This window comes from Chrysoperla carnea, chromosome 1 (genome assembly GCF_905475395.1).
Source record: "Chrysoperla carnea chromosome 1, inChrCarn1.1, whole genome shotgun sequence".
Lineage (NCBI taxonomy): Eukaryota > Metazoa > Arthropoda > Insecta > Neuroptera > Chrysopidae > Chrysoperla > Chrysoperla carnea.
Genome location: NC_058337.1, coordinates 30,409 through 46,629, shown reverse-complemented (window position 1 = coordinate 46,629; position 16,221 = coordinate 30,409). Strand labels below are relative to the sequence as shown.

The 16,221-nt window shown below is 30.0% G+C and overlaps 2 protein-coding genes and 1 long non-coding RNA gene across 3 annotated transcripts; 1 reads left to right on the top strand and 2 right to left on the bottom strand.

The window, feature by feature from the left end:
* Positions 1-3,044: 3,044 nt before the first annotated feature.
* Positions 3,045-5,923, bottom strand: LOC123306037 (transmembrane protein 209-like). Its single transcript, XM_044887905.1, has 3 exons — positions 5,912-5,923; positions 3,431-3,757; positions 3,045-3,155 (listed from the first exon to the last, which is right to left on the bottom strand). Exons 1-3 carry the CDS (start codon positions 5,921-5,923, stop codon positions 3,045-3,047), a joined length of 450 nt encoding a protein of 149 aa, XP_044743840.1.
* Positions 5,813-7,162, top strand: LOC123305847 (erlin-2-like). The gene is made up of 2 exons (XM_044887681.1): positions 5,813-6,109; positions 6,725-7,162. Exons 1-2 carry the CDS (start codon positions 6,083-6,085, stop codon positions 7,145-7,147), a joined length of 450 nt encoding a protein of 149 aa, XP_044743616.1. The 5' UTR covers positions 5,813-6,082; the 3' UTR covers positions 7,148-7,162.
* Positions 7,163-8,231: 1,069 nt separating this feature from the next.
* On the bottom strand, positions 8,232-8,621 carry LOC123305845. The gene is made up of 3 exons (XR_006536867.1): positions 8,455-8,621; positions 8,352-8,386; positions 8,232-8,288 (listed from the first exon to the last, which is right to left on the bottom strand). It is a non-coding gene; the product is annotated as an uncharacterized LOC123305845 (long non-coding RNA).
* Positions 8,622-16,221: the final 7,600 nt, after the last annotated feature.

Genomic DNA, 16,221 nt, shown 5'->3' with positions numbered 1-16,221 from the left:
CTACCTTTTGAATTTTATTAATTTACATATAGGTAATTTTAATTTAAATTAATACATAAAATAAATTTATCGGTTTTAAATATATGTGAAAATTTAAATATATATTTATATAATTTGTTTGAAGTGTATCTTCATTTATTTTAAAAAAAAGTTTACATAATAAATATGAAAATAAATTTTTAGTATAATCATTGATTATATTAATTATAATCATTTACATTTGTTTTGTTTTATTTTAGATGAAATATTTAAAATATGGTTAAAATGACGTTATAATAGTGAAAAATAAAATACAACATTTTACATAAGTTCAACATAAAGATTTTTTCATGTAAATGGACCATTTTATGTTATATTTTTAATACAAGATTTAAGCAGAATAGTTGTTTCATTTAATATGAATGGATTCATAGTGAAGAAAAACCATTTGTATAATGAAAGTGATATTTGTACAAAATAAATAAAAGTTATTATTATTAGTTGTTATTAATAAATTAGATTCATAATTATTTATGCACCTTAATATGTTGTAAATGTAATAATTTTTTAGTTTTTGACATGTAAGCGATCACAGGTAGGTGATATGTTTATATATTTTTTAAGTTACGCCAAACCAATTTTAAGAAACGATTCTTGCAAGTCATGCTTTCATGTTAAGAATGTTATCACAACATTTAATTTTTCATGAATTTTAGTTAGTATCTCGTTAAATACAACAAAAATAACCTGTGCTGTCTTTTGAACGTTAGGTGGTGTAAAAGGAATCGGCCTTTTAAAAATGGATCAAATAAATACAATCAATAATTAATTTGGTGTAGTCCTTCTCTACTAATGTATTTCTTGTTGATGTTTTGTAATAAATTTCATGTAAATTCAATGTTAGATTATTTGCCAATATAAGATTAAGTTGGGTGTTGTGAACTCTTCCAACATAGAATAGAAATCGTGGATTTTAGACTTTTAAGTCAGGCGTAAATAAATAGGGCAAGCAATGTTGTCAGATGTATGATGGGTTATTATCGCGTTCCTGTAAATTGGTACATTTCTGACTATTGGAAATTTTATGGACGGAAGCCGGGTTAGTCTTGACTAGCTGGGCTGTAAACAATTTTTGCGTGTTTTTTGTCCAAGAAATGTCCTTATAAAATTAAGAGATTGAAAAAACAACACATTTATGCGGATTTTTGAAAAATTCAAAAATCGAATTAAGTGTTTTTAATTTTCAAGAAAAACCACAATAATACTTGTTTGCAAATTTATTAAATCAAAAAGTTGCTTTTTAAATTATGAATTTTATTTTATTAAATATTTTTAATTTTTTAATACATAATTTTTCAAACACAAGTTATACTTTTAATAAATGTTAGTGTTATTGTTTCACTCGGGGCATAAAGTGTACGTGGTTTGTTTATGTATAAACGTGTTTTAAGATCACTCCATAAAATATAGTCGTAAGGTGACAGACCTGGTGATCGAGGAGACAACTTGTAAGTGTGGGTGAGTGTGAGGTTGGGTTGGGTTGGGTTGGGTTGGGTTGAGTGTATGGTTGGGTTGGGTTGGGTTAAGTTGGGTTGGGTTGAGTGTGGGTGTGGGTTGAGTTGGGTTTTTTTTTTCAATGTATCAATCAATGTTTCAATCTGTATATATAAAAATAAATTGCTGTGCGTTAATCTCGCTAAAACTCAAAAACTTTAGTTTTTTTATGAGTTTGTTTCCCCCTTAGATTTATTCCGATTTGTTATGATTGGTATGAATTTAAAAGAATCACAATAATGGATTGAGAGATAAGTAATTTGTATGAATGGCATGGTCAACCAACATTGAATACCTAGTACCTAGTTTTGTTGATGGACTGGACTGGACTGGATTGTAATCTTAGAAAACTTGAAAGTAAATAACGAGTTTTCGATATGACGTAAGTAGTGGCTTTTCTATGATCCATTATTATTTATTTAACTCTCTTGTAAATAAAAGCTATTAAGGGAAGGACCATATCAACGTGTCGAGAAGGATTCAGTCCAAAAGAACATCAAAAAAATAAAAGAGGCAATCAAACAATGTCAGCTACTGATTGCCGAAAATTCACAAGGAAAGAGATGGTATGCGGCATATTATATACGGAATCAGCTCACCAACATACAAGATCGCAAAATGGCTTGTGTCAGAATTTAATAAATTCAACAAGCCAACAGGTAATAGTGTCACGAATTCTATGGAACTCATAGAAAAACTTAAGGGTGTCAATTTATTAGATGGGGATAAGTTTGAATCTTTTAACGTAACGGCCCTTTTTCCTAGTGTGCCAATTAATTAAGCGTTGGACCACTTGGAGGAATGGCGGACGGAGAACAATGTGCCTGAAGTGGATAAAGGAGAATATCTCCGGTTAACGAGATTATGCATTGAACAAATTTATTTTCAATTTAATAAAAAATTTTATTAACAGGTACCTGAAACCAATATGTCTTCATGTCAAGATTGGAAAGGAATTTAAAACAAGCAGCGTAAAACAAGTATTTCCCACAACATTGGTATCGTTACGTAGATGACATATTTACAATTATAAATAAGAAAACGAGCGTACAAGATTTTTTGGAATTTCTGAACAAAGCGGAACCCAACATCAAAATCACCGTCGAAGAGGAGCTGGATGGAAAATTACCATTTTTGGATTTAAAAATATCCAAAGATAGAGACAAGCTGACGTTAATAAACATTTACCGGAAGCTGACAAATGTGGATGGGTTCATTCCAAAGGACTTTTTTTTAATTATTAGAGCCACAAAATGACTGTTTTTAATTTTTCTGTTCACAGGTTAACAACATACCCATTATCCACAACAAACTTCAAGAAGGAATTTGAAGGAATTCGTCGAAGAGAAGCTGGATGAAAACTTACCATTTTTGGATTTAGAGATATCCAAAGATAGAGACAAGCTGACGTTAATAAACATTTACCGGAAGCTGACAAATGTGGATGGGTTCATTCCAAAGGACTCTTTTTATTATTAGAGCCACAAAATGACTGTTTTTAATTTTTCTGTTCACAGGTTAACAACATACCCATTATCCACAACAAACTTTCTTGCATCTGGTTGATGTGGTAATGGAACCAATTGTGTATCCAAATAAGTAGCCATCAAATGCATTACAATCTAAAATTAAAATAATTAACATTTTTATATTACAGTACAGGCTGTTCCTCCACCATCATTTAATTGATAAAAACAATCCAGTAAATGTATGTGTATCGATTTGGATGATTTGGACGTCAATCGATTTGTACTGAAGACATGGCAATCAAGAAAATTCAATATGGATGGCTACCACCAGACGACATAATGAGAAAAATGTATTTTTTAAATAATTTTCTTATTTTAATTTGATGAATAATAAATAAAATAAATAAAGTTTAGGTACAGGTACTTACAGCAGCATCGGTTGGTAAATGATCCTCCCATTGTTTACCATTGAAAGTTGAACCAGAATTCCAACGATATTCACTCATCGAACCACCTTTTGCTAGTTCTTGAATCCATTTTACTAAATACTCTTGATTCGAATTCACTTCTAAGAATGGTATTAATGAACATAAAGTTGGTACATATTGTTGAGCTAATTGTGTTTGAGCTGTTTTACGTAAACGTTCTAATCCAACTGCACCGATTTGTACACCAACAAAGTTATAACGATGTAATGCTTCATTCAAACAATCGATTTCATCAACCAGACGACGAAGAATTGTTTGATAAATCCACTAAAAATAATATTCATCAACATATATTTAGGCTCCCTCCCCGCCAGTCATCATATTTTTTAACCCTCGAACTAGAAAAAAGGGGTTTTATGGTTTATTTTTTAATTTTTTTCTTTGGTTTTGTTTGAAAGGTAATTTAATGGTGAGTGTTCTTACTAGAAAAAAGGGGTTTTATGGTTTATTTTTTAATGGTTTCTTTGGTTTTGTTTGAAAGGTAACTTAATGGTGAGTGTTCTTACTAGAAAAAAGGGGTTTTATGGTTTATTTTTTAATTGTTTCTTTGGTTTTGTTTGAAAGGTAATTTAATGGTGAGTGTTCTTACTAGAAAAAAGGGGTTTTATGGTTTATTTTTTAATGGTTTCTTTGGTTTTGTTTGAAAGGTAACTTAATGGTGAGTGTTCTTACTAGAAAAAAGGGGTTTTATGGTTTATTTTTTAATTGTTTCTTTGGTTTTGTTTGAAAGGTAATTTAATGGTGAGTGTTCTTACTAGAAAAAAGGGGTTTTATGGTTTATTTTTTAATGGTTTCTTTGGTTTTGTTTGAAAGGTAATTTAATGGTGAGTGTTCTTACTAGAAAAAAGGGGTTTTATGGTTTATTTTTTAATGGTTTCTTTGGTTTTGTTTGAAAGGTAATTTAATGGTGAGTGTTCTTACTAGAAAAAAGGGGTTTTATGGTTTATTTTTTAATGGTTTCTTTGGTTTTATTTGAAAGGTAATTTAATGGTGAGTGTTCTTCCTAGAAAAAAGTGGTTTTATGGTTTATTTTTTAAAATAAATTTTTAAGTTTAAAAGGGGTTTGATATTTTGCTACGCCTACTTAATATGTGTGTTTCAAAATGGCAGGTTTGATAACGCATAGTCTGTCAATGTTTTGCTATTACAAATAATCAGCTGTCATACATATAACCTATGAATTAGAATATCGAACGTGAATGAATTTCATCTAGGTAAGTGATTTATATTAATTAGACAAATATGATAATTATTTTAAATCTATTCGATTTTTTATTAACATTAGTATTCAATTATTGTGGTTGTATTTTATTTTACAATAATTTATAATATAAGTATAGCTTTTCTATTATGTGCATAGATGGCGCGCAGTGTATCATTTTATTTTGACATTTTACGAAAAGTGATAATTTTAGTTTTAATTTTAATAAAAATTAAAATATAAATTTAATTTATCGGTTCTAAATATATTTATTTGTTTATATAAATATATATTTATAAAGCTTGTGTGAAATGTATCCTAATTTATTTAATAAAAAAAAGTTTACATGATAAATATGACGAAAAGGTAAGTGAAAAAATATTTATATTATATTTTATTATAATTATTGATTATATTAATTAATTATTTATATTTTATAATTAGACATTTTTACAAAGTAATTTTTTTTATTCAAATAGCTACACATTTTAGCTCAGACCATATTTGTATTTATTTTTCAGTCGGTAATTTAAAATTTAAGCATAGTTTTCTTATTATGTAGATAGATGGCGCGCAGTGTATCATTTTATTTTGTTATGTTAGAAATGTCAAATTTGTTTCATGTTCTTAAATGTGATGCTACTTTTCGCATTTTTTTAAATTACATAGATAAATTTAATAAAAATTAATAAATAAATTCAATGTATCGGTATTAAATATATGTATGTGTAATGTGTATTTATAAATATAGTTTATTTATATTCATTAATTTAATAAAAAGTTTACATAATAAATAGGCATGTCGAAAATATAAATAAACAAATAGTGTTATATTATAATTATTGATTATATTAATTAATTATATATTTATTTTCATAGTATAATTTAGCTACTTTTTTACATAATAAATAATCATGATTTTCCAATTTTGTTTTGTTTTTTTTTTTTAATCAACCTACACCAAATTAGATTCCGTCAGTTTTGATAAATCTATAATACTTATAATTACATCGAGGTACAAACTCAAATTGACCTAAAAGTTAAAAGTTTTCATTTGTTCATGTTTAAATTTGTGGTTAATAAGTTGTATTAAATGTCAGTTGGATTACCCTCTGTAAAATGTCAATTTTTTTAATGATAGTGGGCAGATTACAAATTATGGTAAACATGACCATAGACAGCACCCACCATCGAAATTAATATTAGTTCAGCAAGTTTACCATAAATGGCATTTAAATGTATTTTGTTTTTGTAATAAGTTTTTTCACTGAAATAATTTTTAAAATTCATACTTTACTATGTTATGTTTTCTTTACTACAAATTATCAAATTGATTTTTCCAATCCTTTCTTTTTTATTTGCACATAAGGTGCAAATAATTCGCTATGTAAATGGAACAAACGAAACGAACAAAGAAGGTAAAAGTTTTATTTATACTAATTAATACCAGAAAAAAGAAAAAGGTTTTTAGGGTGAAAACACTAACTTACCATTTCCCTATCAGGTAATACTATTTCCCTTGTCAACTTATATTCTCCTAATACAAACGTTAAAAATTTTCATAATTTTTGGTGAAATTTGTCTTGAAAAATTTACCATTTGAAAATGAAAAATCGCTATATCTCGAAAACGGTTGGTCCTAGAGCAAAAAGGACGAAAATTTTGAGCCACTCCTGAACCTCTTGCTTAGAATGTTTTTCCAAATAACATCGATGAAAAATTTCCGGGAAATTCGTGAAAATGGAAAATTTTGTTTAAAAATTGATGGATTTTTTCTCATTTTTTTGTGTTTTTTGGCCAAAATTACTTCAATTTTCTTCAATTTGTATTAGGAGAATATAATGCCAGGTTAGTACTCTAAGATTTTCATAAAAAGATTTTCATTTTCTTTTTTATTTATCAAAATATAAAAATTAACGATTTCATCCCTCTTTTAAAGTTCAAGTTCCCGTTCATTTCCCTTCTATTTATTATTCCTTATAGAGCACTGAAAGGATTACAATTTAAAGATAACATACAATTATTTATTACAGGTTGTCGAAAAAGACGCAGAAACCGAACGGAAAAAAGCAATAATCGAAGCTGAAAAAGTCGCTCAAGTAGCGAAAATTCAATACGAACAGAAAGTAATGGAAAAAGAATCATTACAACGCATAGCACTTATTGAAGATGAAATGCATCTGGCGCGACAGAAAAGTCGAACAGATGCTGAATTCTATCAAGCACAACGACATGCTGAAGCGAATCAATTGTTATTAACACCAGAATATCTAGAATTAAGAAAATATGAGACTCTAGCACAAAATAGTAAAATTTATTTTGGTAATAGTATACCAAATATGTTTGTATCAAGTACGATGATGAATCATGAATCAAAACCATCCACAGCATCCACGTCAAGTGATGTTACCGATACCGATACATCATCATCAGGTCCAGGTCAAAAGACCAAATAATCAAATACTGTAAAACTGTACAAAAATATTAATTTAATGTTTATAAATTTTAATAATAAAAACAAAAACAAATAACCTAAATTTTATCCATTCCTAATCTTTAAAATCTTTACATTTCATTCTTTCCTTTTCAATTTCATTAATAACTTTTCTTTAAGGAATGTAAAAGTCTTCGTTCAGTCTGATCAAAAGTCAATTTGGTGTCTAACGATCCTGTTGGAAAAAATATTTGAAAAACGAATAAGTGTTTGGAACTCTGAATTTCTCAACGTTTTTCAATTGTCTAATTCAGACTTATTATTTAGTCTAGTTATACCAACAGCAGCTACAAACTTTGTATTTATCTATTTTTGATCTTCGGCAGGGTGAAGGTTGAAAAGGAAGTTTAGGTATCGAATATTTGTACAATTGTAGGAAATGGTTTGAAGCAAATAAATAATAAAATGTAAGTAAAATGTTTTTTAATAAAATTATATAAAACAATTAATTATTAATAATTATAACAGGATGAATGTGGATCCTGGATCCTGGATCCTTAGAACACAACATCGAACGATCTAAATAATATTTATCTTATTTAGAAGTAAATCAAAGTGACTTCAAGACCTGCACTTTATTTTAAAAAGTATTTGATTGATATTCTTAGTTCACTTGTGTTTTTGTTTTAAATAGATCATAGATCATGGTGTGTTCTACGATCCAGATCCAGATCCAGATCCATAATTATATTACAATTTAGTTTAGTTTTAAGGTTCAATAACAGCAGTTTTTAAATCATTTAAAATCGGTTCAAGATATTCTTCTAAAGCAAGACAATGACCTGTGTTAGCTTCACTACTTGCAATCAAATTGATCACAAGCGGTAATTTATTGAATTGAATCACTTGATATTGGGAATACATACAAATCAATGTTTTATTTTTACCTAAACCAAGTTTACTGCCTTGATCCGAAGCTAACGCAAATGTTGAGAGAAATGTTGGACGTTGCGCTAGTTCAGGAACTTTATCACTTGTTACTAAAAAACATTCAACATTCAATCAATCAATCATACAAATCAATCGATCGACCTTTATTTATACCCTTAACAACTGGGACACCATCCCTATCCGAAATTAATATGCAATGCAATCCATGAACTCTAAATTTAATAAAAATCATTAATTAATTATTTATTATTAAATAAAACAAGTAATAAAAGTACCTGTTTAGTAACGTGTTCATGTACTTCTTTAATTCCTGTTCAATAAATTTAATACAAAATTAATTAATTTAACTACATTTATTGACGGGAAGACGTTACTTACTTCAACCATTTTAACGAATACAAAGTAAACTTTAAAAATATATTATTTAAAAAATAAATATTAAACTTTTATTTAAATAATTATTTAATTAATCATTAATCAATTAGTTATGTTTATGAATAATATGTCAAACTCTACAACTGTCAGTTTGACTAAATAATAAATTGAAACGGTTTTACCGACATAAGCTGATAAATCAAGTATTTATTTTAAAATGATAAGAAAGGATTGGAAAAATCAATTTGATAATTTGTAGTAAAGAAAACATAACAGAGTAAAGTATGAATTTTAAAAATTATTATATTAACAAACTTAAGATTTATTTAATTTGATGCAATGAAAACAATATAAATTATCAAATGAAACTAGTAGTGCCATCTATAGGAAACATATTGAACTAAAAATAATTACAAAAGCAGAGCCATCTATGGCAAATAGTTTGAACTATTTATTAACTGCCATAGTAATGCCATCTATAGCAAACAGTTTGAACTAACATGATCCGACTATAGTGACATCTATGGGTAATATTTTGAACTAACTGTAAACAACGGTGGTGCCATCTTTGGTGAATATTTTGAACTAGCAGTAAATAAATAGTTCAAACTATTTGGCATAGATGGCTCTGCTTTTGTAATTATTTTTAGTTCAATATGTTTTCTATAGATGGAACTACTAGTTTCATTTGATAATTTACATTGTTTTCAATGCATCAAATTAAATAAATCTTAAGTTTGTTAATAGAAATGATTTTTAATATTTATACTTCATTGTTTTTTGTTAACTGGTACAAATTTAAAAATAATAAATATATTTATTTATTTTTTTATTAATAATTATTTACATTAAATACAAATGTAATAATTTTTATTATAAACTAACTAAACTAACATTTTACCTCGATTTATGGTTAAAAATGGTACTACTTTTTCCCTTTTCAACTAATATTCTCCTAATACAAATGTTAAAAATTTTCATAATTTTTGGTGAAATTTGTCTTGAAAAATTTACGTTTTGAAAATGTAAAATCGCTATATCTCGAAAACGGTTGGTCCTAGGGCAAAAAGGACGAAAATTTTGTGCCACTCCTGAACCTCTTGCTTAAAATGTTTTTCCAAATAACATCGATGAAAAATTTCCGGGAAATTCGTGAAAATGGAAAATTTTGTTTAAAAATTGATGGATTTTTTCTCATTTTTTTGTGTTTTTTGGCCAAAATTACTTCAATTTTCTTCAATTTGTAATAGGAGAATATAATGCCAGGTTAGTACACTAAGATTTTCATAAAAAGATTTTCATTTTCTTTTTTATTTGCACATAAGGTGCAAATAATTCGCTATGTAAATGGAACGAAACGAAACGAACAAAATAAATAGTTAAAATTGTTTTATTTATACTTATAAAAAAATACCAGAAAAAAGAAAAAAGAAAAAGGTTTTCAGGGTGAAAACACTTACTTACCATTTCCCTATCAGGTACTACTTTTTCCCTTATCAACCCAACCCAACCCAACCCAACCCAACCCAACCCAACCCAACCCAACCCAAAAAAGAAAAAGGTTTTTAGGGTGAAAACACTAACTTACCATTTCCCTATCAGGTACTACTTTTTCCCCTTTCAACTTATATTCTCCTAATACAAATGTTAAAAATTTTCATAATTTTTGGTGAAATTTCTCTTGAAAAATTTACGTTTTGAAAATGTAAAATCGCTATATCTCGAAAACGGTTGGTCCTAGGGCAAAAAGGACGAAAATTTTGTGCCACTCCTGAACCTCTTGCTTAGAAAGTTTTTCCAAATAACATCGATAAAAAATTTCCGGGAAATTCGTGAAAATGGAAATGGTTGGGTTGGGTTGGGTTGGGTTGGGTTGGGTTGGGTTGGGTTGGATTGGGTTGGGTTGGGTTGGGTTGGATTGGGTTGGGTTGGGTTTTCAACTTATATTCTCCTAATACAAATGTTAAAAATTTTCATAATTTTTGGTGAAATTTGTCTTGAAATTGTTACATGTGAAAATGGAAAATTGGCTATATCTCGAAAACGGTTGGTCCTAGGGCAAAAAGGACGAAAATTTTGTGCCACTCCTGAACCTCTTGCTTAGAAAGTTTTTCCAAATAACATCGATAAAAAATTTCCGGGAAATTCGTGAAAATGGAAATGGTTGGAAAATTGGCTATATCTCGAAAACGGTTGGTCCTAGGGCAAAAAGGACGAAAATTTTGTGCCACTCCGGAACCTCTTGCTTAGAATGTTTTTCCAAATAACATCGATAAAAAATTTCCGGGAAATTCGTGAAAATGGAAATGGTTGGGTTGGGTTGGGTTGGGTTGGGTTGGGTTGGGTTGGGTTGGGTTGGGTTGGGTTGGATTGGGTTGGGTTGGGTTGGGTTGGGTTGGGTTTTCAACTTATATTCTCCTAATACAAAGGTTAAAAATTTTCATAATTTTTGGTGAAATTTGTCTTGAAATTGTTACATGTGAAAATGGAAAATTGGCTATATCTCGAAAACGGTTGGTCCTAGGGCAAAAAGGACGAAAATTTTGTGCCACTCCTGAACCTCTTGCTTAGAAAGTTTTTCCAAATAACATCGATAAAAAATTTCCGGGAAATTCGTGAAAATGGAAATGGTTGGAAAATTGGCTATATCTCGAAAACGGTTGGTCCTAGGGCAAAAAGGACGAAAATTTTGTGCCACTCCGGAATCTCTTGCTTAGAATGTTTTTCCAAATAACATCGATAAAAAATTTCCGGGAAATTCGTGAAAATGGAAATGGTTGGAAAATTGGCTATATCTCGAAAACGGTTGGTCCTAGGGCAAAAAGGACGAAAATTTTGTGCCACTCCTGAACCTCTTGCTTAGAAAGTTTTTCCAAATAACATCGATAAAAAATTTCCGGGAAATTCGTGAAAATGGAAATGGTTGGAAAATTGGCTATATCTCGAAAACGGTTGGTCCTAGGGCAAAAAGGACGAAAATTTTGTGCCACTCCGGAACCTCTTGCTTAGAATGTTTTTCCAAATAACATCGATAAAAAATTTCCGGGAAATTCGTGAAAATGGAAATGGTTGGGTTGGGTTGGGTTGGGTTGGGTTGGGTTGGGTTGGGTTGGGTTGGGTTGGGTTGGGTTGGGTTGGGTTGGGTTGGATTGGGTTGGGTTGGGTTGGGTTGGGTTGGGTTGGGTTCTAACTTATATTCTCCTAATACAAAGGTTAAAAATTTTCATAATTTTTGGTGAAATTTGTCTTGAAATTGTTACATGTGAAAATGGAAAATTGGCTATATCTCGAAAACGGTTGGTCCTAGGGCAAAAAGGACGAAAATTTTGTGCCACTCCTAAATCTCTTGCTTAGCAAGTTTTTCCAAATAACATCGATAAAAAATTTCCGGGAAATTCGTGAAAATGGAAATGGTTGGAAAATTGGCTATATCTCGAAAACGGTTGGTCCTAGGGCAAAAAGGACGAAAATTTTGTGCCACTCCGGAACCTCTTGCTTAGAATGTTTTTCCAAATAACATCGATAAAAAATTTCCGGGAAATTCGTGAAAATGGAAATGGTTGGAAAATTGGCTATATCTCGAAAACGGTTGGTCCTAGGGCAAAAAGGACGAAAATTTTGTGCCACTCCGGAACCTCTTGCTTAGAATGTTTTTCCAAATAACATCGATAAAAAATTTCCGGGAAATTCGTGAAAATGGAAATGGTTGGAAAATTGGCTATATCTCGAAAACGGTTGGTCCTAGGGCAAAAAGGACGAAAATTTTGTGCCACTCCGGAACCTCTTGCTTAGAATGTTTTTCCAAATAACATCGATGAAAAATTTCCGGGAAATTCGTGAAAATGGAAATGGTTGGAAAATTGGCTATATCTCGAAAACGGTTGGTCCTAGGGCAAAAAGGACGAAAATTTTGTGCCACTCCTGAACCTCTTGCTTAAAATGTTTTTCCAAATAACATCGATGAAAAATTTCCGGGAAATTCGTGAAAATGGAAAATTTTGTTTAAAAATTGATGGATTTTTTCTCATTTTTTTGTGTTTTTTGGCCAAAATTACTTCAATTTTCTTCAATTTGTAATAGGAGAATATAATGCCAGGTTAGTACACTAAGATTTTCATAAAAAGATTTTCATTTTCTTTTTTATTTGCACATAAGGTGCAAATAATTCGCTATGTAAATGGAACGAAACGAAACGAACAAAATAAATAGTTAAAATTGTTTTATTTATACTTATAAAAAAATACCAGAAAAAAGAAAAAAGAAAAAGGTTTTCAGGGTGAAAACACTTACTTACCATTTCCCTATCAGGTACTACTTTTTCCCTTATCAACCCAACCCAACCCAACCCAACCCAACCCAACCCAACCCAACCCAACCCAACCAAACCCAACCCAACCCAAAAAAGAAAAAGGTTTTTAGGGTGAAAACACTAACTTACCATTTCCCTATCACCCTATAACATAAGGTCGATTTTCTCAGAAACTAATATTCGAATCATCAAATGAATACGAATTTTGTATTTTTTGGCTCAAAATTACCTTTTATACAAAGTTTGAGCGAAATTGGAGACATAAAATTACTTTCGATTTTTCGAATTTTTTCAAAGGGGGGGTCGGCCTCAGAAAATTAAAAAAATCGAGTAAACAGATTCGCTCCGATTTGGATGAAAATCATTTTCTAGAGTAATTTCAACCTGGAAAATACAAAAATCGTGTTCATTTGACGATTCGATGCTTAGTTTCAACAATATCGGCAAAAATTATACCATAAGGTCGATTTTCTCAGAAACTAATATTCGAATCATCAAATGAATACGAATTTTGTATTTTTTGGCTCAAAATTACCTTTTATACAAAGTTTGAGCGAAATTGGAGACATAAAATTACTTTCGATTTTTCGAATTTTTTCAAAGGGGGGGTCGGCCTCAGAAAATTAAAAAAATCGAGTAAACAGATTCGCTCCGATTTGGATGAAAATCATTTTCTAGAGTAATTTCAACCTGGAAAATACAAAAATCGTGTTCATTTGACGATTCGATGCTTAGTTTCAACAATATCGGCAAAAATTATACCATAAGGTCGATTTTCTCAGAAACTAATATTCGAATCATCAAATGAATACGAATTTTGTATTTTTTGGCTCAAAATTACCTTTTATACAAAGTTTGAGCGAAATTGGAGACATAAAATTACTTTCGATTTTTCGAATTTTTTCAAAGAGTGGCCTCAGAAAATTAAAAAAATCGAGTAAACAGATTCGCTCCGATTTGGATGAAAATCATTTTCTAGAGTAATTTCAACCTGGAAAATACAAAAATCGTGTTCATTTGACGATTCGATGCTTAGTTTCAACAATATCGGCAAAAATTATACCATAAGGTCGATTTTCTCAGAAACTAATATTCGAATCATCAAATGAATACGAATTTTGTATTTTTTGGCTCAAAATTACCTTTTATACAAAGTTTGAGTGAAATTGGAGACATAAAATTACTTTCGATTTTTCGAATTTTTTCAAAGGGGGGGTCGGCCTCAGAAAATTAAAAAAATCGAGTAAACAGATTCGCTCCGATTTGGATGAAAATCATTTTCTAGAGTAATTTCAACCTGGAAAATACAAAAATCGTGTTCATTTGACGATTCGATGCTTAGTTTCAACAATATCGGCAAAAATTATACCATAAGGTCGATTTTCTCAGAAACTAATATTCGAATCATCAAATGAATACGAATTTTGTATTTTTTGGCTCAAAATTACCTTTTATACAAAGTTTGAGCGAAATTGGAGACATAAAATTACTTTCGATTTTTCGAATTTTTTCAAAGGGGGGGTCGGCCTCAGAAAATTAAAAAAATCGAGTAAACAGATTCGCTCCGATTTGGATGAAAATCATTTTCTAGAGTAATTTCAACCTGGAAAATACAAAAATCGTGTTCATTTGACGATTCGATGCTTAGTTTCAACAATATCGGCAAAAATTATACCATAAGGTCGATTTTCTCAGAAACTAATATTCGAATCATCAAATGAATACGAATTTTGTATTTTTTGGCTCAAAATTACCTTTTATACAAAGTTTGAGCGAAATTGGAGACATAAAATTACTTTCGATTTTTCGAATTTTTTCAAAGGGGGGGTCGGCCTCAGAAAATTAAAAAAATCGAGTAAACAGATTCGCTCCGATTTGGATGAAAATCATTTTCTAGAGTAATTTCAACCTGGAAAATACAAAAATCGTGTTCATTTGACGATTCGATGCTTAGTTTCAACAATATCGGCAAAAATTATACCATAAGGTCGATTTTCTCAGAAACTAATATTCGAATCATCAAATGAATACGAATTTTGTATTTTTTGGCTCAAAATTACCTTTTATACAAAGTTTGAGCGAAATTGGAGACATAAAATTACTTTCGATTTTTCGAATTTTTTCAAAGGGGGGGTCGGCCTCAGAAAATTAAAAAAATCGAGGAAACAGATTCGCTCCGATTTGGATGAAAATCATTTTCTAGAGTAATTTCAACCTGGAAAATACAAAAATCGTGTTCATTTGACGATTCGATGCTTAGTTTCAACAATATCGGCAAAAATTATACCATAAGGTCGATTTTCTCAGAAACTAATATTCGAATCATCAAATGAATACGAATTTTGTATTTTTTGGCTCAAAATTACCTTTTATACAAAGTTTGAGCGAAATTGGAGACATAAAATTACTTTCGATTTTTCGAATTTTTTCAAAGGGGGGGTCGGCCTCAGAAAATTAAAAAAATCGAGTAAACAGATTCGCTCCGATTTGGATGAAAATCATTTTCTAGAGTAATTTCAACCTGGAAAATACAAAAATCGTGTTCATTTGACGATTCGATGCTTAGTTTCAACAATATCGGCAAAAATTATACCATAAGGTCGATTTTCTCAGAAACTAATATTCGAATCATCAAATGAATACGAATTTTGTATTTTTTGGCTCAAAATTACCTTTTATACAAAGTTTGAGCGAAATTGGAGACATAAAATTACTTTCGATTTTTCGAATTTTTTCAAAGGGGGGGTCGGCCTCAGAAAATTAAAAAAATCGAGTAAACAGATTCGCTCCGATTTGGATGAAAATCATTTTCTAGAGTAATTTCAACCTGGAAAATACAAAAATCGTGTTCATTTGACGATTCGATGCTTAGTTTCAACAATATCGGCAAAAATTATACCATAAGGTCGATTTTCTCAGAAACTAATATTCGAATCATCAAATGAATACGAATTTTGTATTTTTTGGCTCAAAATTACCTTTTATACAAAGTTTGAGCGAAATTGGAGACATAAAATTACTTTCGATTTTTCGAATTTTTTCAAAGGGGGGGTCGGCCTCAGAAAATTAAAAAAATCGAGTAAACAGATTCGCTCCGATTTGGATGAAAATCATTTTCTAGAGTAATTTCAACCTGGAAAATACAAAAATCGTGTTCATTTGACGATTCGATGCTTAGTTTCAACAATATCGGCAAAAATTATACCATAAGGTCGATTTTCTCAGAAACTAATATTCGAATCATCAAATGAATACGAATTTTGTATTTTTTGGCTCAAAATTACCTTTTATACAAAGTTTGAGCGAAATTGGAGACATAAAATTACTTTCGATTTTTCGAATTTTTTCAAAGGGGGGGTCGGCCTCAGAAAATTAAAAAAATCGAGTAAACAGATTCGCTCCGATTTGGATGAAAATCATTTTCTAGAGTAATTTCAACCTGGAAAATACAAAAATCGTGT